The sequence below is a fragment of the Somniosus microcephalus genome, chromosome 33 (assembly GCF_052327205.1).
Source record: "Somniosus microcephalus isolate GS21.2 chromosome 33, FLI_Smic_1.0, whole genome shotgun sequence".
Lineage (NCBI taxonomy): Eukaryota > Metazoa > Chordata > Chondrichthyes > Squaliformes > Somniosidae > Somniosus > Somniosus microcephalus.
The window spans coordinates 35,337,456-35,363,469 of record NC_141019.1 but is presented as its reverse complement, the minus strand read 5'-3'; the positions used below and the strand labels follow the sequence as shown (position 1 = coordinate 35,363,469).

At 54.4% G+C, this 26,014-nt stretch overlaps 1 protein-coding gene across 2 annotated transcripts in view; it reads left to right on the top strand.

The window, feature by feature from the left end:
- kif5ab (kinesin family member 5A, b) overlaps positions 1–26,014 on the top strand; it is a 141,425-nt gene that overhangs the window by 67,898 nt on the left and 47,513 nt on the right. For both annotated transcript variants that reach the window (XM_085973034.1, XM_085973033.1), the window contains exons 17-21: positions 868–985; positions 2,307–2,377; positions 4,394–4,503; positions 13,458–13,559; positions 16,396–16,456. In XM_085973034.1, the coding sequence (XP_085829160.1) occupies positions 868–985; positions 2,307–2,377; positions 4,394–4,503; positions 13,458–13,559; positions 16,396–16,456 (462 nt within the window). The remainder of the gene's footprint in view (positions 1–867; positions 986–2,306; positions 2,378–4,393; positions 4,504–13,457; positions 13,560–16,395; positions 16,457–26,014) is intronic.

The following is a 26,014-nucleotide window of genomic DNA, read 5'->3' as shown; positions in this document are numbered from 1 at the left end:
TATGGTGTGTTCACCATTTGGAAAGGACTCTGATCTATCCTGGTAGGTCCAAAGTGGATGGCTTCACACTTACAAAGATGGGGAGCGATTTAAGACCGCCTGGCTTTTCAAGCGTGCTCTTCTCACTGTTGGCGAACCAGCGCCGTTGCAATGAATGCGTGAATCAAGTGCAGCAGGCGGTTAAGAAGGCAAATGGTATGTTGGCCTTCATAGCGAGAGGATTCGAGTACAGGAGCAAGGATGTCTTGCTGCAGTTGTACAGGGCCTTGGTGAGACCACACCTTGAGTATTGTGTGCAGTTTTGGTCACCTTATCTGAGGAAGGATGTTCTTGCCATGGAGGGAGTGCAGCAAAGATTCACCAGACTGATAGCTGGGATGGCAGGAATGATGTATGAAGAGAGATTGGGTCGATTGGGCTTATACTCGCTGGAGTTTAGAAGAATGAGAGGAGATCTCATTGAAACTTATAAAATTCTAACAGGACTAGACAGACTAGATGCAGAAAGGCTGTTCCCGATGGCGGGGGAGTCCAGAACCAGGGGTCACAGTCTAAGGATAAGGGGTAAGCCATTTAGGACAGAGATGAGGAATTTCTTCACCCAGAGAGTGGTGAACCTGTGGAATTCTCTACCACAGAAGGCAGTAGAGGCCAATTCATTAAATATATTCAAGAAGGAGTTAGATATATTTCTTAAGGCTAAAGGGATCAAGGGATATGGGGAGAAGGCAGGGACAGGGTACTGAATTTGGGTGATCAGCCATGATCTCATTGAATGGCGGAGCAGGCTCGAGGGGCCGAATGGCCGACTCCTGCTCCTATCTTCTATGTTTCTAATAAGTAATTAAATGCATTTTGTTGTTGCAGCACGAGGCCAAGATCAGATCCCTGACAGAGTACATGCACAACATGGAGCTGAAGAAACGACAGCTGGAGGAAGCTTACGATACACTTAACGAGGAGATGGCCAAACTGCAGGCGCAAGGTACCGCGCGTCCGATACCAAGGCTCCCTCCGGGAGGGGGAGGGGGAGGGGGAGATGCACCGGGATCTGCAGCCTAGGGGCAGTACTGAGGGAGCGCCGCACTGTCGGAGGGGCAGTACTGAGGGAGCGCCGCACTGTCGGAGGGGCAGTACTGAGGGAGCGCCGCACTGTCGGAGGGGCAGTACTGAGGGAGTGCCGCACTGTCGGAGGGGCAGTACTGAGGGAGCGCCGCACTGTCGGAGGGGCAGTACTGAGGGAGCGACGCAGTGTCGGAGGGGCAGTACTGAGGGAGCGACGCACTGTCGGAGGGGCAGTACTGAGGGAGCGCCGCACTGTCGGAGGGACAGTACTGAGGGAGCGACGCACTGTCGGAGGGGCAGTACTGAGGGAGCGCCGCACTGTCGGAGGGGCAGTACTGAGGGAGCGACGCACTGTCGGAGGGGCAGTACTGAGGGAGCGCCGCACTGTCGGAGGGGCGGTACTGAGGGAGTGCCGCACTGTCGGAGGGGCAGTACTGAGGGAGCGCTGCACTGTCGGAGGGGCAGTACTGAGGGAGCGACGCACTGTCGGAGGGGCAGTACTGAGGGAGTGCCGCACTGTCGGGGGGCAGTACTGAGGGAGCGCCGCACTGTCGGAGGGGCGGTAGTGAGGGAGCGCCGTACTGTCGGAGGGATGGTACTGAGGGAGTGCATTGTCAGAGGTGCTATCTTTTGGATGAGATGCTAAACCGACGACCTGTCTACCCTCACAGGTGGATGATTAAGATCCCACTTCAATTATTGGAATAAGAGCAGAGGCTCGAGGGGGCTGAATGGCCTCCTCCTGTTCCTAATGTAACAGGCTCGAGGGGGCTGAATGGCCTCCTCCTGTTCCTAATGTAACAGGCTCGAGGGGGGCTGAACGGCCTCCTCCTGTTCCTAATGTAACAGGCTCGAGGGGCTGAATGGCCTCCTCCTGTTCCTAATGTGCTCGAGGGGGCTGAATGGCCTCCTCCTGTTCCTGATGTAACAGGCTCGAGGGGGGCTGAATGGCCTCCTCCTATTCCTAATGTAACAGGCTCGAGGGGCTGAATGGCCTCCTCCTGTTCCTAATGTAACAGGCTCGAGGGGCTGAATGGCCGCCTCCTGTTCCTGTGTAACAGGCTCGAGTCGGCTGAATGGCCTCCTCCTGTTCCTAATGTAACAGGCTCGAGGGGGCCTGAATGGCCTCCTCCTGCTCCTATTTCCAATTGAACACGTGAGGTGGTGTGACAGAGGGGAGTAGCGACGCTGAAATAGTTTCCAACGTACCTCACCCAGCTTCTCCTACTTGCTCTCTGCAGAGACGGTGAATGAAGTAGCCGTGAAGGAGAAGGAACAGGCAAATGAGCCACATGAAAGCGATGAAGTGAAGGTAAGAACATAAGCAATAGCAGCAGGAGTCGGCCATTCGGCCCCTCGAGCCTGCTCCGCCATTCAATATGATCATGGCTGATCCTCTATCTCAATACCATATTCCCGCTCTCTCCCCATACCCCTTGATGCCTTTTGTGTCTAGAAATCTATCTATCTCCTTCTTAAATATATTCAGTGACTTGGCCTCCACAGCCTTCTGTGGTAGAGAATTCCACAGGTTCACCACCCTCTGAGTGAAGACATTTCTCCTCATCTCAGTCCTAAATGTCCTACCCCGTATCCTGAGACTGTGACCCCTCGTTCTAGACCCCCCCAGCCAGGGGAAACATCCTCCCTGCATCCAGTCTGTCTCGCCCTGTCAGAAATGGCCGACCCCTTATCCTGAGACTGTGACCCCCTGGTTCTAGACTGTCTGGTCTGGGGGAAACAGCCTCTCAGCATCTACTCTGTCGAGCGTTTAAGAATTTTCTACCTTGTGCCCTCTCACGTTCCCTCTAAGCTGCGCGCAGGCCAGTCACGAGCTTGTTTTTATGTTGGAAATAACCTGCATGCGCAGAAATAGAAAGGGACCATGTGTTGAAACAAACAGCCCGCGCAGAACAAAGTGCAGTTTACAGGGAACATTGCTACCCCCTCCTATATACCACACACACACACCCATAGTGACACTGATGGGCAGTGTTAAGTCCGTGAATGATTGAGACACGGACCAGCAGGAGTGAAAACAAACAAGTCTTTACTGGTGGAAGTCAATAGCGAAACTAACAAACAGAGGCTCTCTAGCGCCTTTTATACAGGGGTGGTCACTGCCGGTACTGCAGTCTGAGACCAGTTATTCTCTTAAAGGTACATACACAACAGGCAGCACCCTCCGATATGTTCGCGTTAATACTGATCATACATAGTGTCAGCTGTGGCGCAGTGGGTAGCACTCTCTCTCTCTCGCCTTTGAGTCAGAAGGTTGTGGGTTCAAGTCCCACTCCAGAGACATGAGCTCAAAAATCTAGGCTGACACTCCAGTGCAGTACTGAGGGAGCGCTGCACTGTCGGAGGGGCAGTACTGAGGGAGCGCTGCACTGTCGGAGGGGCAGTACTGAGGGAGCGCTGCACTGTCGGAGGGGCAGTACTGAGGGAGCGCCGCACTGTTGGAGCAGCGGTACTGAGGGAGCGCCGCACTGTCGGAGGGGCGATACTGAGGGAGCGCCGCACTGTCGGAGGGGCGATACTGAGGGAACGCCGCACTGTCGGAGGGGCGATACTGAGGGAGCGTCGCACTGTCGGAGGGGCGGTACTGAGGGAGCGCCGCACTGTCGGAGGGGCGGTACTGAGGGAGCGCCGCACTGTCGGAGGGGCGGTACTGAGGGAGCGCCGCACTGTCGGAGGGGCAGTACTGAGGGAGCGCCGCACTGTGGGAGAGGCTCACTGTTGGAGGGGCAGTACTGAGGGAGCGCCGCACTGTCGGAGGGGCGGTACTGAGGGAGCGCCGCACTGTCGGAGGGGCGGTACTGAGGGAGCGCCGCACTGTCGGAGGGGCAGTACTGAGGGAGCGCTGCACTGTCGGAGGGGCAGTACTGAGGGAGCACTGCACTGTTGGAGGGGCAGTACTGAGGGAGCGCCGCACTGTCGGAGGGGCGGTGCTGAGGGAGTATGGCACTGTCGGAGGTGCCGTCTCTTGGATGAGACGATAAACCGAGGCCCCGTCTGCCCTATCAAGTGGATGTAAATGATCCCATGGCACTCCTTTTGAAGAAGAGCTGGGGAGTTCTCCCCGGTGTCCTGGGGCCAATATTTATCCCTCAATCAACATCACTTTTTTCTTAAAAAAAGCAGATTATCTGGTCATTATCACATTGCTGTTTGTGTGAACTTGCTTTGCGCAAATTCCCTGCCGCAGTGACTACACTTCAAAAGTACTTCATTGGCTGTAAAGCGCTTTTGCATGTCCGGTGGTCGTGAAAGGTGCTATATAAATGCAAGTCTATCTTTCTTTTTGATAAGTCTTGTGTTCTTGCAGAAAGCTCTGGAGCAGCAGATGGAGAGCCATCGCGATAACCACCAGAAGCAACTGGCCCGTCTGCGGGACGAGATTGAAGAAAAGCAGAAGACGATTGATGAGTTGAAGGAGTAAGTGGCTGTCTCTCTCTCGCTTTGTGTGTCTCTCTCTCTGTCTCTCTCTCTGTCTCTCTCTCTGTCTCTCTCTGTCTCTCTCTCTCTCTCTATTTCTCTCTCTCTCTGTCTCTCTCTCTCTCTCTCTCTCTATTTTTAACTTTATCGATCATGCTCCCTTGCATCTCGGTGCAATCCTAGGTCACGTAACGTGACATCGAGGGGCTTGCGCAGCAACGTAGCATTTAAACTGTGGGTCGATGGTGAGTCACTGAGTCAGCCTCGACACAGTGATCACACTCTCTCCTCTGAATCAGAAGGTGATGCACTATCAACAACACCAAAGACTACGAGTTGAACTTATACGAAGTAGGCTTTTATTGACTAAGAACTGGAGCATGCCTCTGCTAGTGGATCCATCCTCAGAGCTCCCGGGGGAAGGGTGGTGAGTCACCTTTATACCCGGGCTTAGGGGTGGAGCCAGGGGCGGAGACATGCCCGGACCGGTACAGAGTTAACAGTGGTTTACCACACAGACATGTACAGAGTTAGCAGTGGTTTACCACATTCAACCCTCGTTTAAAAAAGAGTCCGGCGGGGTGAAGTGTTTCAAAAGTTTGTATACGAAAGTCTCTCCGGGGGTCTTGTCTGCCGTAATGATCTTCGTGGTGCCGGTTGCGGCGGTTCTTTGCCCGCGGCCGCTTCTCGCGTGGGACGGAGCACTGGCGTGTCGTCCTCTCGGGGTAGGGATGGCACAGGCATCTTGTCAGTTCGTGGTAGACACCCCGGTGGTGCGTCGTGGGTAGTGGTGGAGGTAGTGGATGGTGATCGATGGTGTTTCGGGTGGTACCTGAGGGTGCGAGGTCTCGAATTGAGACTGTGTCCTCCCGCCCGTCAGGATACGCCACGTAGGCGTACTGTGGGTTGGCGTGGAGGAGGTGAACCTTTTCGACCAGGGGGTCCGTCTTATGGCTCCTCACGTGTTTCCTGAGCAGGACGGGTCCCGGAGACGTCAGCCATGGCGGTAGTGATGTCCCCGAGGTGGATTTCCTGGGGAAGACGAACATCTTCTCGTGAGGGGTGGCGTTTGTGGCAGTACAGAGCAGTGATCGTATGGAGTGGAGCGCATCGGGGAGGACATCTTGCCAGCGGGAGATTGGGAGGCCCTTGGATTTTAGGGCGAGCATGGCGGTCTTCCACACCGTTGCGTTCTCCCTCTCTACCTGTCCGTTACCCCGGGGGTTGTAGCTGGTAGTCCTGCTCGTGGCTATGCCCTTCTCGAGCAGGTACTGGCGCAGCTCGTCGCTCATGAACAACGAGCCCCTGTCGCTGTGGATGTAATTGGGGAAGCCAAATATGGCGAACAGGTCGTTGAGGCACCTGATGACTGTGGCGCTGGTCATGTCCGGGCAGGGGATGGCGAAGGGGAAACGGGAGTACTCGTCAATAATATTGAGGAAGTACGTGTTGCGGTCAGAGGAGGGAAGGGGCCCCTTGAAATCGACGCTGAGACGTTCGAAGGGGCGGGTGGCTTTAATCAGGTGTGCCCTGTCTGGCCTATAAAAGTGCGGTTTGCATTCGGCGCAGACCTGGCAGTTCCTGGTCATGGTCCTCACCTCCTCGATGGAGTAAGGCAGGTTGCGAGCTTCAATAAAATGGAAGAACCTGGTGAACCCCGGGTGGCAGAGATCATTGTGGAGGGTCCGTAGCCTATCGACTTGTGCGTTGGCACATGTCCCACGGGGTAGGGCGTCTGGGGGCTCATTAAGTTTCCCGGGCCGGTATAAGATATCGTAGTTGTAGGTGGATAACTCGATCCTCCACCGCAATATCTTATCATTTTTGATTTTCCCCCTTTGTCTGTTGTTAAACATAAATGCTACTGACCGTTGGTCAGTGAGCAGGGTGAAACGTTTACCGGCCAAGTAATGCCTCCAGTGCCGTACAGCCTCCACTATCGCCTGGGCCTCCTTCTCGACTGAGGAGTGTCGAATTTCGGGGCCCTGGAGGGTCCGTGAAAAGAAGGCCACGGGTCTCCCCGCCTGGTTAAGGGTTGCGGCTAGGGCGAAGTCGGATGCACCGCTCTCCACTTGGAAAGGGATGGACTCATCCACTGCGTGCATTGTGGCCTTCGCAATGTCCTCTTTTATGAGGGTGAAGGCCGCATGGGCCTCTGCCATCAGGGGGAAGGAGGTTGACTTGATGAGGGGCTGGGCTTTGTCCGCATAGTTGGGCACCCACTGGGCGTATTAAGAGAAGAACCCTAGGCATCTCTTCAGGGCTTTTAGGCAGTGGGGGAGGGGTAGTTCCAGGAGGGGGCGCATTCGGTCGGGGTCGGGGCCGATGACTCCGTTTTCCACCACACAGCCAAGAATAGCGAGGCGCGTGGTGCGGAACATACATTTCTCTCTGTTGTATGTCAGATTCAGCCGTTGGGCCGTACAGAGGAATTTTTCTAGGTTGGCGTCGTGGTCATGCCGGTCATGGCCACAGATGGTGACGTTGTCTAGATAGGGGAAGGTGGCCTGCAGCGCGTTCTGGTCAACCATCCGGTCCATCTCCCTTTGGAAGACCGAGACCCCGTTGGTGACGCCGAAGGGGACTCGGAGGAAGTGGTAGAGGCGACCGTCGGCCTCGAAGACCGTGTACTGGCAGTCCTCAGGCCTGATGGGGAGCTGGTGGTATGCCGACTTCAGATCAATCATCGAGAATACCCGGTCAGATATGCGGGGAAGTGGGTATGCGTCTAATTGCGTGTATCGATTGATCGTCTGGCTGTAATCAATAACCAGGCGCTGTTTTTTGCCGGTCTTCACTACCACCACTTGGGCTCGCCATGGGCTGGTGCTGCCCTCGATAATCCCTTCCCTCAGGAGTCTTTCTACTTCTGATTTAATAAAGCTCCTATCCCCGGCACTGTACCGCCTGCTTTTAGTAGCAATTGGCTTGCAGTCTTTGGCGAGGTTAGCGAACAACGGGGGGGGCTTGACCTTCAGGGTGGACAGGCTGCATACTTTGCGCGGCGCTGTGTTTAAATTCTGCCGGCTGCAGACTGTAAGTGGGGGCAGGGGCCCGCCATATGCCATCGTGACGCTCTCCAGATGGCACTGGAAGTCTAATCCTAGCAGTACGGGAGCGCAGAGCTGTGGCAGGACAAGGAATTTAAAATCTCTGTACTCCACGCCGTTCACTGTCAGAGTCGCTACACAGTAGCTGCCGACGTCCGCCGTGTGGGACTTTGAGGCCATAAAGACCTGGTGGCGTGTGGGCATAACCGATAGGGAGTAGCGTCGCACCGTGTCGGGGTGGATGAAGCTCTCCGTGCTTCCGCAGTCGAAAAGGCAATTTGTGGCATGGCCATTTACCTTTACGTTCATCATGGACCTGGCTAGTTGATGGGGCCTAGATTGGTCCAGGGTGATGGAGGCCATCGTCGAGGTCGGTGGGTCGCTGTAGTATTCGCCCGCGCTGGGGGCCTGGTCCCGAAATGGTGTCCAAGATGGCGGCTCCCCGCGGCTGGTGGTGCCCAAAATGGCGGCCCGCACGGCTCACACGTGGTTGGTGGGGTCCAAAATGGCGGCCTGCACGGTTCACACGCGGCGCTGCTGGAATTGGGGGTCGATTTCGCCCTGCACACTCTCGCGTAGTGGCCTTTCTTGTCGCATTTGGAGCAGGTCGCGTCCTTTGCTGGGCATTGCTGTCTGGGGTGCTTGGCCTGGCCGCAGAAGTAGCATTTCTGGCCTCTGGTCATTGCAGCTGTAGTTGGGCTGCTGGCGGCTTGTGGCCTTACCGGGTCCCAAGATGGCTGCTCCCGTGACATCCACGTGGCCATCCGGTCAGGGGGGTAGGCGTCCATGTTCTGGAGGGCCACGTCTAACGAGTTAGCGAGGGCCACCGTCTTCTGCAGGTCGAGCCCCCTCTGTTCCAGCAGCCTCTGCCGAGTATAGTTGGACCTGATGCCGGCTACGTAGGCGTCTCGGATCAGGTCTTCCGTGCATTCCTTGGCCGTCACCGCTTTGCAATTACAGGCCCCGCCGAGGACTCTCAGTGCCAGTAAATATTCGGCGCCCGATTCCCCGGGGCGCTGTTTTCGGGTAGCCAGGAGGTGTCTGGCGTAGACCTCGTTAACAGGCCTCACGTATTGTTCCTTTAGCGTCGCGATGGCGGCCGCGTAAGTTGTGGCGCCTCGGATGATCGAGTAGACTCGGTGGCTCACCCGTGAGTTCAAGACAAGCCGTTTCGCGTCATCTGTAGTGACGGTAGTGCTGGAGGCCTCCAGGAAGGCTTCGAAACAGCTCAGCCAGTGTTCAAAGTTATTGGCTGCATCTGCTGCTTGAGGATCCAGGTCTAAACGTTCCGGCTTCAAGATTTGCTCCATGTCGAAAATTTAGTCAATAAAATTGATGCACTATCAACAACACCAAAGACTACGAGTTGAACTTATACGAAGTAGGCTTTTATTGACTAAGAACTGGAGCATGCCTCTGCTAGTGGATCCATCCTAAGAGCTCCCGGGGGAAGGGTGGTGAGTCACCTTTATACCCGGGCTTAGGGGTGGAGCCAGGGGCGGAGACATGCCCGGACCTGTACAGAGTTAACAGTGGTTTACCACACAGACATGTACAGAGTTAGCAGTGGTTTACCACAGAAGGTCATGGGTTCGAGCCCCACTCCAGAAACACGAGTCCCACAATCCAGGCCGATACTCCCCAATGCCAGTACTGAGGGAGCGCCCCACTGTCGGAGGGGCGGTACTGAGGGAGCACCGCACTGTCGGAGGGGCGGTACTGAGGGAGCACCGCACTGTTGGAGGGGCAGTACTGAGGGAGCGCCGCACTGTCGGAGGGGCAGTACTGACGGAGCGCCACACTGTCGGAGGGGCAGTACTGAGGGAGCGCCGCACTGTCGGAGGGGCAGTACTGAGGGAGCGCCGCACTGTCGGAGGGGCAGTACTGAGGGAGCGCCGCACTGTCGGAGGGGCAGTACTGAGGGAGCGCCGCACTGTCGGAGGGGCAGTACTGAGAGAGCGCCGCACTGTCGGAGGGGCAGTACTGAGGGAGCGCCGCACTGTTGGAGGGGCAGTACTGAGGAGGCGCCGCACTGTCGGAGGGGCAGTACTGAGGGAGCGCCGCACTGTCGGAGGGGCAGTACTGAGGGAGTGCAGTACTGAGGGAGCGCCGCACTGTCGTGCTGGGCGGGCTCAACAAGGTCAATCAAGTTAAAATCGCGTGGATTGACCACATCTAGATGGAGGCAGAACAACCGCAAAAGTTGTAGTCCCGCCTCCATCACGTCCCCTGAATGAAAATCCAGCCTTCCCGGATGCTTCTCCTCCACTTTGTGCGGTCTTGGGGCCAGGGATTCCCAGGTGTCGGTGGGGGATGTTGCACTTTTTCCAAGGAGACTTTGAGGGTGTCCTTTGAAGCGTTTCCACTGCCCACCTGGGGCTCTCTTGCCGTGCTGGAGCTCCGAGTAGAGCGCTTGTTTTGGGAGTCTCGTATCGGGCATGTGGACGATGTGACCCATCCATAGTTTCTCTCTATCGAACCTATCGAATCCTTTAATCATCTTAAACACCTCGATTAGATCAACCCTTAATCTTCTATACTCGAGGGAACACTAGCCAAGTCTGTGCAACCTGCCCTCATAATTTAACCCCTTTTAGCCCCCGTGATGGGTAGGCGGGGTACTCGAGTCTATCTGAATGAAGAATCTAGGATGGAACTAATGGCCTTTCTTATCACTCACTAACCTTGAGTTTTAGGACTCTTTCAACATAGATAAGTGTGAGATACTACATTTTGGTAAGAAAATTAAGGAGGTCCCATATTACTTGGAAAATAAGAGTATGAGTGGGGCAGAGGAGCACAAATACACAAATCACTACAAGTTGCGACGCAGGTTAGCAAGGCCATACATAGAAACATAGAAGATAGGAGCAGGAGTCGGCCATTCGGCCCCTCGAGCCTGCTCCGCCATTCAATGCGATCATGGCTGATCATCCAAATTCAGTACCCTGTCCCTGCCTTCTCCCCATTTCCCTTGATCCCTTTAGCCTTAAGAAATATATCCAACTCCTTCGTGAATATATTTAATGAATTGGCCTCTACTGCCTTCTGTGGTAGAGAATTCCACAGGTTCACCACTCTCTGGGTGAAGAAATTCCTCCTCATCTCTGTCCTAAATGGCTTACCCCTTATCCTTAGACTGTGACCCCTGGTTCTGGACTCCCCGGCCATCGGGAACATCCTTCCTGCATCTAGTCTGTCTAGTCCTGTTAGAATTTTATAAGTTTCAATGAGATCCCCTCTCATTCTTCTAAACTCCAGCGAGTATAAGCCCAATCGACCCAATCTCTCCTCAAAAAGCAAACCAAGCACTAGGGTTTATTTCTAGAGGGATAGAATTGAAAAGTAGAAGTTATGTTAGACTGTACCGAACCTTAGTTAGACCACACTTGGGGCACTGTGTACAGTTCTGGTCTCCATATACCTTGGTTAGACCACACTTGGAGCACTGCGCACAGTTCTGGTCTCCGTATACCTTGGTTAGACCACACTTGGAGCACCGTGCACAGTTCTGGTCTCCATATACCTTGGTTAGACCACACTTGGAGCACTGTGCACAGTTCTGGTCTCCATATACCTTGGTTAGACCACACTTGGAGCACTGTGCACAGTTCTGGTCTCTGTATACCTTGGTTAGACCACACTCGGAGCACTGTGCACAGTTCTGGTCTCCATATACCTTGGTTAGACCACACTTGGAGCACCGTGCACAGTTCTGGTCTCCGTATACCTTGGTTAGACCACACTTGGAGCACCGTGCACAGTTCTGGTCTCCGTATACCTTGGTTAGACCACACTTGGAGCACCGTGCACAGTTCTGGTCTCCGTATACCTTGGTTAGACCACACTTGGAGCACTGTGCACAGTTCTGGTCTCCGTATACCTTGGTTGGAGCACCGTGCACAGTTCTGATTGCCATATTATAAAAAGGATATAGAGGTACTGGGGATTGTACAAAATTTTTTTACAAGGATGATATTAGAACTGCGAGGTTATACCTATCAGGAAAGACTGAACAGGCTGGGGCTCTTTTCTCTAGAAAAGAGAAGGCTGAGGGGTGACCTGATAGAGGTCTTTAAAATTACAAAGGGGGTTCGATAGGGTAGACGTAGAGAAGATGTTTCCACTTGTGGGGGAGACCAGAACTAGGGGCCATCAATATAAGACAGTCACTAATAAATCCAATGGGGAATTCAGGAGAAACTTCTTTACCCAGAGAATGGTGAGAATGTGGAACTCGCTCCCACAGGAAGTGGTGGAGACGAATAGCACAGATTCATTTAAGGGGGAAGCTGGATAAACACATGAGGGAGAAAGGAATAGAAGGATATGGTGATAGGGTGAGATGGAGTAGGGGTGGGAGGAGGCTCGTGTGGAGCATAAACACCGGCACGGACCAGTTGGGCCGAATGGCCTGTTTCTGTGCTGTGAGCAGTTAGGAAAGTAAATGGTATGTTGGCCTTCATTGCAAGAGGATTCGAGTACAGGAGCAAGGATGTCTTACTACAGTTATACAGGGCCTTAGTGAGACCACACCTGGAGTACTGTGTGCAGTTTTGGTCTCCTTACCTAAGAAAGGATATACTTGCCATGGAGGGAGTGCAGCGAAGGTTCACCAGACTGATTCCTGGGATGGCAGGACTGTCCGCATGAGGAGAGATTGGGTCGACTAGGCCTGTATTCACTCGAGTTTAGAAGAATGAGAGGGGATCTCATTGAAACGTATAAAATTTTGACAGGGCTTAGACAGACTGGATGCAGGGGGGATGTTTCCTCTGGCTGCGGGGGGTCTAGAACGAGGGGTCACAGTCTCAGGATACGGGGGGAGGACATTTAGGACTGAGATGAGGAGAAATGTCTTCACTCAGAGGGTGGTGAACCTGTGGAATTCTCTACCACAGAAGGCTGTGGAGGCCAAGTCACTGAATATATTTAAGAAGGAGATGGATAGATTTCTGGACACAAGGCATCAAGGGGTATGGGGAGAGAGCGGGAATATGGTATTGAGATAGAGGATCAGCCATGATCATATTGAATGGCGGAGCAGGCTCGAAGGGCCGAATGGTCGACTCCTGCTCCTATTGTTCTATGTTTCTAAGTTTCTATGTAAATACTATCAAATCAAATCAACTTTTATTGTCATTGTTAGTGCACAAGTGCAGTACAACGAAATGTAGGCTTGCGGCTCCCGAGAGTGTACATTTAGATTAAGACATTTAAACATTCAACATTCATTTGGCTTGTAATACATTAACATTAACATAAACATAATAAAGTGCATTGGCAGATGTGCAGGCTTTAGAGTTTATTTGTGGAGTTCAGTAGGATGACAGCCCTGGGAAAGAAGCTGTTCCTAAATCTGGTCGTACGGGTGCGAATGCATCTGTAGCGTCTCCCAGATGGCAGGAGGTCGAACAGACTGTGGCTGGGGTGGGTAGGGTCTTTGATGATGGTCCGTGACCTCCGTAAACAGCGTTTCTGGTATATGTGCTCTATGGTCGGTAGCCGGGTGCCGGTAATGCGTTGGGCAGTTTTGACTACCCGCTGCAGGGCTTTCCGGTCATAGTAGCTACAGCTGCCATACCATACTGTGATACAGTTTGTCAGGATGCTCTCTATAGTGCAGCGGTAAAAGTTAGAGAGGATCAGGGGTGACAGGTTACATCCCTTCAGCCTCCTTAGGAAATATAGGCGCTGCTGGGCCTTCTTCACCAGAGAGGAGGTGTTGAGGGACCAGGAGAGGTCTTCCGTGATGTGGACTCCGAGGAACTTTGTCATTCTGTGTAATATTACTACTCAACCACAATCAGCTCGCCGTGTCCCAACTCTTGGGGTGGGAGTGCTGAGCCAGGGCTCCGTGACTGACTCCTGATTCTATTCCTCTTTGTCTCTATGTTTACACAGCCTGAACCAGAAGCTGAACCTGGAGCTGGAGAGGCTGCGCGCCGACTACGAGAAGTTGAAAAGCGAGCAGCGGGAAAAAAGCAAAAAGCTTCAGGAACTTACGTAAGTTCTGGCCACCCACCTGTCTTCCCCCACTGCTCCTGTATCCGATTGGTTAGGGTTCAGAGGTAGCGCTGACGGATTAGTAGGTGAGGGATCCCAGTGTGGAATGCGACCACACACCCAGAACGTCCCGCGTTCTCGACGCCTGCTCTCGACCGTGTCCGCCGTGTCTCAGTGGGTAGCACTCTTGCCTCTGAGTCAGAAGGTTGTGGGTTCAAGTCTCACGCCAGGAGATTTGAGCGGAAATATCTAGGCCAACACTCCAGTGCCGTGCTGATGGAGCGCAGTACTGAGGGAGTGCCACACTGTCGGAGGGGCAGTACTGAGGGAGCGCCGCACTGTCGGAGGGGCAGTACTGAGGGAGCGCTGCATTGACGGAGAGGCAGTACTGAGGGAGCGCCGTACTGAGGGAGCGCCGCACTGTCGGAGGGGCAGTACTGAGGGAGCGCCGCACTGTCGGAGGGGCAGTACTGAGGGAGCGCCGCACTGTCGGAGGGACGGTACTGAGGGAGCGCCGCACTGTCGGAGGGGCAGTACTGAGGGAGCGCCACACTGTCGGAGGGGCAGTACTGAGGGAGCGCCGCACTGTCGGAGGGGCAGTACTGAGGGAGCGCCACACTGTCGGAGGGGCAGTACTGAGGGAGCGCCACACTGTCGGAGGGGCAGTACTGAGGGAGCGCCGCACTGTCGGAGGGGCAGTACTGAGGGAGCGCTGCATTGACGGAGAGGCAGTACTGAGGGAGCGCCGTACTGAGGGAGCGCCGCACTGTCGGAGGGGCAGTACTGAGGGAGCGCTGCACTGTCGGAGGGGCAGTACTGAGGGAGCGCCGCACTGTCGGAGGGACGGTACTGAGGGAGCGCTGCACTGTCAGAGGGGCAGTACTGAGGGAGCGCCGTACTGAGGGAGTGCCGTACTGAGGGAGCGCCGCACTGTCGGAGGGGCAGTACTGAGGGAGTGCCACACTGTCGGAGGGGCAGTACTGAAGGAGCGCCGCACTGTCGGAGGGGCGGTACTGAGGGAGCGCCGCACTGTCGGAGGGGCAGTACTGAGGGAGCGCCGCACTGTCGGAGGGGCAGTACTGAGGGAGCGCCGCACTGTCGGAGGGGCAGTACTGAGGGAGCGCCGCACTGTCGGAGGGGCGGTACTGAGGGAGCGCCGCACTGTCGGAGGGGCAGTACTGAGGGAGCGCCGCACTGTCGGAGGGGCGGTACTGAGGGAGCGCCACACTGTCGGAGGGGCAGTACTGAGAGAGCGCCGCACTGTTGGAGGGGCGGTACTGAGGGAGCGCCGTCTTTTGGATGAGACATCAAACCGAGACCTCGTCTGCTCTCTCAGGTGGCTGTAAACTATCCCACAGCCACTATTTCGAAGAAGAGCAGGGGGGAGTTCTCCCCGGTGTCCTGGGGCCAATATTTATCCCTCAACCAACATCACTAAACCAGATGATCTGGTCATTTATCACATTGCTGTTTGTGGGAGCTTGCTGTGCGCAATTGTCTGCCACGTTTCCTACATTACAACAGTGACCACACTTCAAAAAAAGTACTTCATTGGCTGTGAAGCACTTTGGGACGTCCTGAGGTGGGGAAAGGGGCTGGAGAAATGCAAGTCTTTCTTTCAAGCTCTCCCAGCTGGCTCCCGGTCCGACAATGCCTCGATTTTAAAATTCTCATCTTTGTGTTCAAATCCCTCCATGGCCTTGCCCCTCCCTATCTCTGTAACCTCCTCCAGCCCCCTACAACCCTCCCTATCTCTGTAATCTCCTCCCGCCCCCTACAACCCTCCCTATCTCTGTAATCTCCTCCCGCCCCCTACAACCCTCCCTATCTCTGTAACCACCTCCAGCCCCTCCAACCCTCCCTATCTCTGTAACCTCCTCCAGCCCCTACAACCCTCCCTATCTCTGTAACCTCCTCCAGCCCCCTCCAACCCTCCCCATCTCTGTAACCTCCTCTAGCCCCCTACAACCCTCCCTATCTCTGTAACCTCCTCCAGCCCCCTACAACCCTCCCTAACTCTGTAACCTCCTCCAGCCCCCTACAACCCTCCCTAACTCTGTAACCTCCTCCAGCCCTCCCTATCTCTGTAACCTCCTCCAGCCCCTAGAACCCTCCCTATCTCTGTAACCTCCTCCAGCCCCCTACAACCCTCCCTATCTCTGTAACCTCCTCCAGCCCCTACAACCCTCCCTATCTCTGTAACCACCTCCATCCCCCTACAACCCTCCGAGATCTCTGTAACCTCCTCCATCCCCCTACAACCCTCCAAGATCTCTGCGCTCCTCCAATTCCGGCCTCTTGCCCATCCCCCCGATTTCCATCGCTCCACCATTGGCGGCCGTGCCTTCAGCCGCCTGGGCCCTGAGCTCTGGAATTCCCTCCCTAAACCTCTCCGCCTCTCTCTCTCTCCTCCTTTAAGACGCTCCTTAAAACCTCCCTCTTTGACCAAGCTTTTGGTCACCTGCCCTAATATCTCCTTATGTGGCTCGGTGTCAGATTCTGTCTGATTTACGCTCCTGTGAAGCACCTTGGGATGTTTTACTATGTTAAAGGCGCTATATAAATGGGAGTTGTGGTTGTTGTATCTTCGCACTCCTCCCTTGGAGAGTAGTGGGAGGATTCGCGCGATGATCAACAGTCTGACAGCGTGGCGTATTTGTTGTTTTCCTGTCTTGGAGCAGCTCCTTTGGAGAAGGGAAAGGTTGGCAGCAGGGTAACCCGTGTGACGGTGCTCCAGGGAGAGTCGGAAGCCTTCAGGAGGGGAGTTAATAAACTCGGGGGTGGGGGGGTTTTCAGGAGGCCACCTCTCACGACCCTTTTGATTTGTTCCCTGCAGATTTCTCCACGAGAAACACGAACAATCCAAACAGGATCTTAAAGGACTTGAAGAGACTGTCGTAAGTAGTCACGAAGCGGTGGTGTTGTGGGGGAGGGTGCAACTGTCGTGTCCACGGACCCACTAAAGAGGGACCCTGGGAGTGTAGAGGGAGCTTTACTCTGTATCTAACCCGTGCTGTACCTGCCCTGGGAGTGTTTGATGGGACAGTGTAGAGGGAGCTTTACTCTGTATCTAACCCCATGCTGTACCTGCCCTGGGAGTGTTTGATGGGACAGTGTAGAGGGAGCTTTACTCTGTATCTAACCCGTGCTGTACCTGCCCTGGGAGTGTTTGATGGGGACAGTGTAGAGTGAGCTTTACTCTGTATCTAACCCGTGCTGTACCTGCCCTGGGAGTGTTTGATGGGGACAGTGTAGAGGGAGCTTTACTCTGTATCTAACCCATGCTGTACCTGCCCTGGGAGTGTTTGATGGGGACAGTGTAGAGGGAGCTTTACTGTGTATCTAACCCCATGTTGTACCTGCCCTGGGAGTGTTTGATGGGACAGTGTAGAGGGAGCTTTACTCTGTATCTAACCCGTGCTGTACCTGCCCTGGGAGTGTTTGATGGGGACAGTGTAGAGTGAGCTTTACTCTGTATCTAACCCGTGCTGTACCTGCCCTGGGAGTGTTTGATGGGGACAGTGTAGAGGGAGCTTTACTCTGTATCTAACCCATGCTGTACCTGCCCTGGGAGTGTTTGATGGGACAGTGTAGAGGGAGCTTTACTCTGTATCTAAGCCGTGCTGTACCTGCCCTGGGAGTGTTTGATGGGACAGTGTAGAGGGAGCTTTACTCTGTATCTAACCCCGTACTGTACCTGCCCTGGGAGTGTTTGATGGGACAGTGTAGAGAGAGCTTTACTCTGTATCTAACCCGTGCTGTACCTGCCCTGGGAGTGTTTGATGGGACAGTGTAGAGGGAGCTTTACTCTGTATCTAACCCCGTGCTGTACCTGCCCTGGGAGTGTTTGATGGGACAGTGTAGAGGGAGCTTTACTCTGTATCTCACCCCGTGCTGTACCTGCCCTGGGAGTGTTTGATGGGACAGTGCAGAGGGAGCTTTACTCTGTATCTAACCCCGTGTTGTACCTGCCCTGGGAGTGTTTGATGGGACAGTGTAGAGGGAGCTTTACTCTGTATCTAACCCCGTGTTGTACCTGCCCTGGGAGTGTTTGATGGGACAGTGTAGAGGGACCTTTACTCTGTATCTAACCCCCTGCTGTACCTGCCCTGGGAGTGTTTGATGGGACAGTGTAGAGGGACCTTTACTCTGTATCTAACCCCGTGCTGTACCTGCCCTGGGAGTGTTTGATGGGACAGTGTAGAGGGAGCTTTACTCTGTATCTAACCCATGCTGTACCTGCCCTGGGAGTGTTTGATGGGACAGTGTAGAGGGAGCTTTACTCTGTATCTAACCCGTGCTGTACCTGCCCTGGGAGTGTTTGATGGGACAGTGTAGAGGGAGCTTTACTCTGTATCTAACCCCGTGTTGTACCTGCCCTGGGAGTGTTTGATGGGACAGTGTAGAGGGAGCTTTACTCTGTATCTAACCCGTGCTGTACCTGCCCTGGGAGTGTTTGATGGGACAGTGTAGAGGGAGCTTTACTCTGTATCTAACCCCGTGCTGTACCTGCCCTGGGAGTGTTTGATGGGACAGTGTAGAGGGAGCTTTACTCTGTATCTAACCCGTGCTGTACCTGCCCTGGGAGTGTTTGATGGGACAGTGCAGAGGGAGCTTTACTCTGTATCTAACCCCGTGCTGTACCTGCCCTGGGAGTGTTTGATGGGACAGTGTAGAGGGAGCTTTACTCTGTATCTTACCCCGTGTTGTACCTGCCCTGGGAGTGTTTGATGGGACAGTGTAGAGGGAGCTTTACTCTGTATCTAACCCCGTGTTGTACCTGCCCTGGGAGTGTTTGATGGGGACAGTGTAGAGGGAGCTTTACTCTGTATCTAACCCGTGCTGTACCTGCCCTGGGAGTGTTTGATGGGACAGTGTAGAGGGAGCTTCACTCTGTATCTAACCCCGTGCTGTACCTGCCCTGGGAGTGTTTGATGGGATAGTGTAGAGGGAGCTTTACTCTGTATCTAACCCCGTGTTGTACCTGCCCTGGGAGTGTTTGATGGGACAGTGTAGAGGGAGCTTTATTCTGTATCTAACCCGTGCTGTACCTGCCCTGGGAGTGTTTGATGGGACAGTGTAGAGGGAGCTTTATTCTGTATCTAACCCGTGCTGTACCTGCCCTGGGAGTGTTTGATGGGACAGTGTAGAGGGAGCTTTACTCTGTATCTAACCCGTGCTGTACCTGCCCTGGGAGTGTTTGATGGGACAGTGTAGAGGGAGCTTTACTCTGTATCTAACCCCGTGCTGTACCTGCCCTGGGAGTGTTTGATGGGACAGTGTAGAGGGAGCTTTACTCTGTATCTAACCCCGTGCTGTACCTGCCCTGGGAGTGTTTGATGGGACAGTGTAGAGGGAGCTTTACTGTGTATCTAACCCGTGCTGTACCTGCCCTGGGAGTGTTTGATGGGACAGTGTAGAGGGAGCTTTACTCTGTATCTAACCCTGTGCTGTACCTGCCCTGGGAGTGTTTGATGGGACAGTGTAGAGGGAGCTTTACTCTGTATCTAACCCCGTGTTGTACCTGCCCTGGGAGTGTTTGATGGGACAGTGTAGAGGGAGCTTTACTCTGTATCTAACCCGTGCTGTACCTGCCCTGGGAGTGTTTGATGGGACAGTGTAGAGGGAGCTTTACTCTGTATCTAACCCGTGCTGTACCTGCCCTGGGAGTGTTTGATGGGACAGTGTAGAGGGAGCTTTACTCTGTATCTAACCCGTGCTGTACCTGCCCTGGGAGTGTTTGATGGGACAGTGTAGAGGGAGCTTTATTCTGTATCTAACCCGTGCTGTACCTGCCCTGGGAGTGTTTGATGGGACAGTGTAGAGGGAGCTTTACTCTGTATCTAACCCCGTGCTGTACCTGCCCTGGGAGTGTTTGATGGGACAGTGTAGAGGGAGCTTTACTCTGTATCTAACCCGTGCTGTACCTGCCCTGGGAGTGTTTGATGGGACAGTGTAGAGGGAGCTTTATTCTGTATCTAACCCGTGCTGTACCTGCCCTGGGAGTGTTTGATGGGACAGTGTAGAGGGAGCTTTACTCTGTATCTAACCCGTGCTGTACCTGCCCTGGGAGTGTTTGATGGGACAGTGTAGAGGGAGCTTTACTCTGTATCTAACCCCGTGCTGTACCTGCCCTGGGAGTGTTTGATGGGACAGTGTAGAGGGAGCTTTACTCTGTATCTAACCCCGTGCTGTACCTGCCCTGGGAGTGTTTGATGGGACAGTGTAGAGGGAGCTTTACTCTGTATCTAACCCTGTGCTGTACCTGCCCTGGGAGTGTTTGATGGGACAGTGTAGAGGGAGCTTTACTCTGTATCTAACCCCGTGTTGTACCTGCCCTGGGAGTGTTTGATGGGACAGTGTAGAGGGAGCTTTACTCTGTATCTAACCCGTGCTGTACCTGCCCTGGGAGTGTTTGATGGGACAGTGTAGAGGGAGCTTTACTCTGTATCTAACCCCGTGCTGTACCTGCCCTGGGAGTGTTTGATGGGACAGTGTAGAGGGAGCTTTACTCTGCATCTAACCTGTGCTGTACCTGCCCTGGGAGTGTTTGATGGGACAGTGTAGAGGGAGCTTTACTCTGTATCTAACCTCATGCTGTACCTGCCCTGAGAGTGTTTGATGGGACAGTGTAGAGGGAGCTTTACTCTGTATCTAACCTCGTGCTGTACCTGCCTTGGGAGTGTTTGATGGGACAGTGTAGAGGGAGCTTTACTCTGTATCTAACCTCGTGCTGTACCTGACCGGAATGGTACCAGGGGATGAGGGACTTCAGTTACATGGAGAGACTGGAGAAGCTGGGGTTGTTCTCCTTAGAGCAGAGAAGGTTAAGGGGGAGATTGACCAGAATGGTACCAGGGGATGAGGGACTTCAGTGACGTGGAGGGACTGGAGAAGCTGGGGTTGTTCTCCTTGGTGCAGAGAAGGTTGAGAGGAGATTTGATGGAGGTGTTCAAAATGCTGAAGGATTTAGATCGAGAGAAACTGAAGGGTTGATAACCAGAGGGCAGAGATTTAATATGATTGGAATGCACAGATTCAATAGTCGCCTTCAAAAGGGAATTAGATTAATACGTGAAGGAGAAAGAATTGCAGGGATATTGGGAAAGATATGGGGTTCGCTTTTCGAAAGAGCCGGCGCAGACTCGATGGGCCGAATGGCCTCCTTCTGCGCTGTACTATTCTATGAAAAGATGGGTCTAGAAGAGGTGTAAATGGCAACAGCAGAATCATTGCTAGCGCCCGCTGTCTGAAAAAACAGGGGCAGAGGTCATGACCTGAAATTGTTGAACTCAGTGTTGAGTCCAGAAGGCTGCAAAGTGCCTCATCGAAAGATGAGGTGCTGTTCCTCGAGCTTACGTTGAGATTCGTTGGAACAGCGTAATCTGTGATGGCCTCGCTCGTCGAATAGCAGGCACAGTATCCCAGTTAACAGAGATCGGCCACTTGGGCCAGGGACTCGAGGCCCACCAAGGCCTCCATGGCCCCCTTTTGGGGGCCTTGAGGGGATCTCATCGAAACCTATAAAATTCTGTCAGGCCTGGACAGACTAGATGCAGGAAGGATGTTCCCGATGGCCGGGGAGTCCAGAACCAGGGGTCACAGTCTAAGGATAAGGGGTAAGCCATTTAGGACTGAAATGAGGAGGAACTTCTTCACCCAGAGAGTGGTGAACCTGTGGAATTCTCTGCCACAGAGGGCGGTGGAGGCCAATTCATTAAATATATTCAAGAAAGAGTTGGATATATTTCTTGAGGCTAAACGGATCAAGGGATATGGGGAGAAGGCAGGGACAGGGTACTGAGTTTGGATGATCAGCCATGATCTCATTGAATGGCGGAGCAGGCTCGAAGGGCCGAATGGCCGACTCCTGCTCCTATCTTCTATGTTTCTATGGAAACGGTGTGCTGGATGGGCAGAGGGACATTTGCTCAATCGGGCGAGACGTTAAGCCGAGGCCCCGTCTGCCCCCTCGGGTGGACGTAAAAGATCCCACGGCCAGCATTCCGGAGAAGAGCAGGGGGGGATTTCTCCCCGGTGACCGGGGGGCCAATATTTATCCCTCAATCAACATCACTAAAAAAAAAAAACCAGATGGTCTGGTCGTTATCACATCGCTGTTTGTGGGAGCTTGCTGTGCGCTAACAGGCTGCCGCGCTTCCTACATTACAACGGTGACTACACCTCAAAAAAAAAAAGTGCTTCATTGGCTGTGAAAGGGCTTTGGGATGTTCCGAGGTTGTAAAAGGCGCTGGAGAAATGTAAGTCTTCATTGTGCATGTTCCGGACACAAGAGCATCACCTCAGTTAGCTGAAGGGGTTCTAATGGACTCGTAGTTAGAGGTGTCCCCCGCTGCTCCAATTTACTCTCTTCGTCCCTGATATACCTATCAATTCATCCAATGAAAAGCGACGAGTTAAGATAGTAACTATAGGTTTTTATTGGCTAAATAACAGAGCCCACCCTCGTGGGTGATCGGGTCCAACAAGGAGGAATACCAGCCAGTCGACCACCTTTATACCTGGGCAAGCAGGCGGAGTCAGCTGTGGTCAGCCCAGGTATAACAGCGTGACAAGAGGTGACCTTGTGTCGTGATACACTATGGTTATCACTGTTTACACTGTTGTAACGATATAAACAGTGATAACCATAGTGTAACGATAGTGAACGATAAAAGTGGTTTACCACATTCACCCCTTGTTTAGATTTGAGTCCGGCGGGGTGAAGTGTACTACCAGTTCGGGTATGTCAGTCTGTCCGGAGGCCTCGTAAGTCTCTCTGATCAGCGCGGCGGCGGTGATGCAGTATCCGATGTTAATGCTGGTGTCTGCGTGGTCGGCGAAGGCTCGTGGGGTTCCGGCATGCCCTCTACCTGGGGTGGATTTGGGGGGGTGGTGGGGGGTAACGGTGGTGTCTCAGGGGTGCCCGAGGGTGCAAGGTCTCGTAAGGAGACTGTGTCCTCCCGCCCGTCTGGGTATGCCACATAGGCGTACTGGGGGTTGGCGTGCAGGAGGTCCACCCTCTCGACCAGGGGGTCCGTTTTATGGGCCCTCACGTGCTTTCGCAGCAAGACGGGCCCCGGAGAAGTCAGCCATGTTGGTAGCGAGGTTCCCGTAGTCGACTTCCTGGGGAAAACAAACATTCGTTCATGGGGGGTGGCGTTGATGGCAGTGCAAAGTAGTGACCGGGTGGAATGCAGCGCCGCCGGGAGGACTTCCTGCCAGCGAGAGGTTGGCAGGCCCTTAGACTTTAAGGCTAAGAGAACGGCCTTCCAGACAGTCGCGTTCTCTCTTTCCACCTGGCCATTCCCTCGGGGGTTGTAGCTGGTGGTCCTGCTTGCAGCAATGCCTCTCGCTAGTAGGAACTGGCGAAGTTCCTCGCTCATGAAGGATGAGCCCCGGTCGCTATGTATGTAGTTCGGGAACCCGAACAAGGCGAAGAGGTCGTTCAGGCACTTGATGACCGTGGTACTGGTCATGTCTGGGCAGGGGAAGGCAAAGGGGAAACGAGAGTACTCATCAATGATGTTGAGGAAGTACACATTACGGTCAGAGGACGGGAGGGGCTCAAGCGCTCGAAGGGGCGGGTGGCCTTGATCAGGCTTGCGCCGTCCGGCCTAAAGAAATGCGGTTTGCATTCGGCGCAGGTTTGGCAGTTCCTGGTCATGGTCCTGACCTCCTCGATGGAGTAGGGCAGGTTGCGGGCCTTAATGAAGTGGTAAAGTCTGGTGACCCCGGGGTGGCAGAGGTCGTTGTGGAGGGTCTGCAGTCTATCAATTTGCGCATTGGCGCATGTACTTCGTGATAGAGCATCTGGGGGTTCGTTCAGTTTACCAGGCCGGTACAAGATATCATAATCATAGGTGGAGAGCTCGATTCTCCACCTCAAGATCTTGTCGTTCTTGATTTTGCCCCTCAGCTTGTTATTAAACATAAAAGCGACCGAACGCTGGTCGGTGAGGAGGGTAAATCGTTTGCCTGCCAGGTAATGCCTCCAGCGTCGTACTGCCTCCACGATCGCCTGGGCCTCCTTCTCGACCAAAGAGTGTCGGATCTCAGGGCCCTGGAGGGTCCTTGAGAAGAAGGCCACAGGTCTCCCCGCCTGGTTAAGGGTTGCAGCTAGGGCGAAGTCGGATGCATCGCTCTCCACTTGGAAAGGGATAGACTCATCCACCGCGTACATCGTGGCCTTAGCAATGTCTCCCTTTATGAGGGAGAAGGCTGCGCACGCTTCTGCCATCAGGGGGAAGGAGGTGGACTTCATGAGGGGTCTGGCTTTGTCCGCATAATTCGGCACCCATTGGGCATAGTAGGCGAAGAGCCCCAGGGTTCTCTTCAGCGCCTTTGGACAGTGGGGGAGGGATAGCTCCATGAGGGGGCGCATTCTTTCGGGGTCGGGGCCGATGACCCCGTTCTCTACTACGCAGCCGAGGATGGCGAGACGCGAGGTGTTAAACACACATTTCTCCTTATTGTAAGTGAGGTTCAGCCGTTCGGCCGTACGGAGGAATTTCTCCAGATTAACATCGTGGTCCTGCCAGTCGCGGCCGCAGATGGTGACGTTATCTAGATAAGGGAACGTGGCCTGCAGCCCGTTCTGGTCAACCATCCGGTCCATCTCCCTTTGGAAGACCGAAACCCCGTTGGTGACGCCGAAGGGAACCCTAAGGAAGTGGTAGAGGCGGCCATTCGCCTCGAAGGCGGTATACTGGCGGTCCTCAGGGCGGATAGGGAGTTGGTGACAGGCCGACTTAAGGTCGATGGTGGAGAATACCCGGTACTGTGCAATCTGATTGACCATATCAGATATGTGGGGAAGGGGGTATGCGTCCAGCTGGGTGTCCCGGTTTATGGTTTGGCTGTAGTCGATGACCAGGCGGTTTTTATTGCCGGTCTTAACGACTACGACCTGGGCACGCCAGGGGCTGTTGCTCCTCTCGATGATGCCCTCCTTCAGGAGACGCTGCACCTCAGAGCTAATAAAAGCTCTGTCCCCGGCGCTGTACCGCCTGCTCTTGGTGGCGACGGGTTTACAGTCGCGGGTGAGGTTAGCGAACAGGGAGGGGGGCGGGACCTTGAGGGTGGCTAGGCCGCAGGTGGTATGCGGTGGGCGGTTTAAAGGCTGCTGGTTGTCGACTGTGAGTGGGGGGAGGGGTCCACCGTATGCCAAAGTGACACTTTGAAGGTGGGATTGGAAGTCCAGCCCTAGTAGGACGGCAGCACAGAGCTGGGTCAGGACGAGGAGTTTAAAATTTTTATACTCCGTGCCCCTAACCGACAGGGTCACAACACAGTAGCCGCTGATGTCTGTAGAATGGGACCTCGACGCCATCGAGATCCGGTTGCGCGTTGGCCGGACAGTGAGGGAGTAGTGGCTCACCGTGTCTGGATGGATGAAACTCTCCGTGCTTCCGCTGTCGAACAGGCAGGTCGTGGCGTGGCCGTTTACTTTGATGTCCATCATGGACTTGGACAGGTGATGCGGGCGAGCTTGGTCCAGTGTGACGGAGGCTAGTGTATGGCTGAGCGAGCTGCTGTAGTCTGCGGGTGAGGCGGTGGTCGGGTCTGGAGACAAGGTGGCGGTCGAGTGTGGTGGACAAAATGGCGGCGCCCACGAGGTTGAATAAAATGGCGGAGGAGATGGCCGCCCCCACAACTCACATGAGGCACTGCTGGCGTCGGTGGCCTTGATCAAAGATGGCCGCCCCACGACTCTCACGAGGGGATACTGGCATCTGTGGCCTTGATGAAAGATGGCCGCCCCCACAACTCGCATGAGGCACTGCTGGCGTCTGTGGCTCTCCCCCTGCAGGCCTTCGCGAAGTGGCCTTTCTTGTGGCAATCGGAGCAAGTCGCGTTTCTTGCAGGGCAGCGCGTCCTCGGGTGTTTCGCCTGGCCACAGAAGAAGCAGCCGGCGGCCCGATCGCGGGGCTCCGATGTTGCAGCCGGTACCGGGGGTGGCGGTCCCGATCGGTTCTGGGACGCCGACGCTGAGGTAGGTCCCAGAGGCGGCGGTGCGAGGGGTATTGCGGCCGGGGTCGGGCCGGAGTCCCAGGGTCGCGCAGCACAGTACCTGGAGTACGCCTCGAGGTCCCGATGGGCCACTTCCAGAGAGCGAGCGAGGGCTGCAGTTGTATTCAGGTCGAGGTCCTTTGATTCGAGCAGTCTTTGCCGTGAGTAGTCGGACCGAAGGCCTTTCACGAAGGCATCGCGGATATTCCCTTCAGTATTTTCTGCAGCCATTACAGCTTTAAAGTCACAGTCCCTGCCGAGTGTTTGTAGCGCCCGTAAAAATTCATCTACAGACTCTCCTGGCTGTTGCGAGCGGGATCTTAGGAGATGTCTGGCATACATAGAGTTTACCGGGCTCCGGTACTGCTCTTTCAGCAGGTTGAGGGCGTCCTCGTATGTAGTAAGGTCCTGGATGAGTGCAAATACTTTAGGGCTCACTTGGG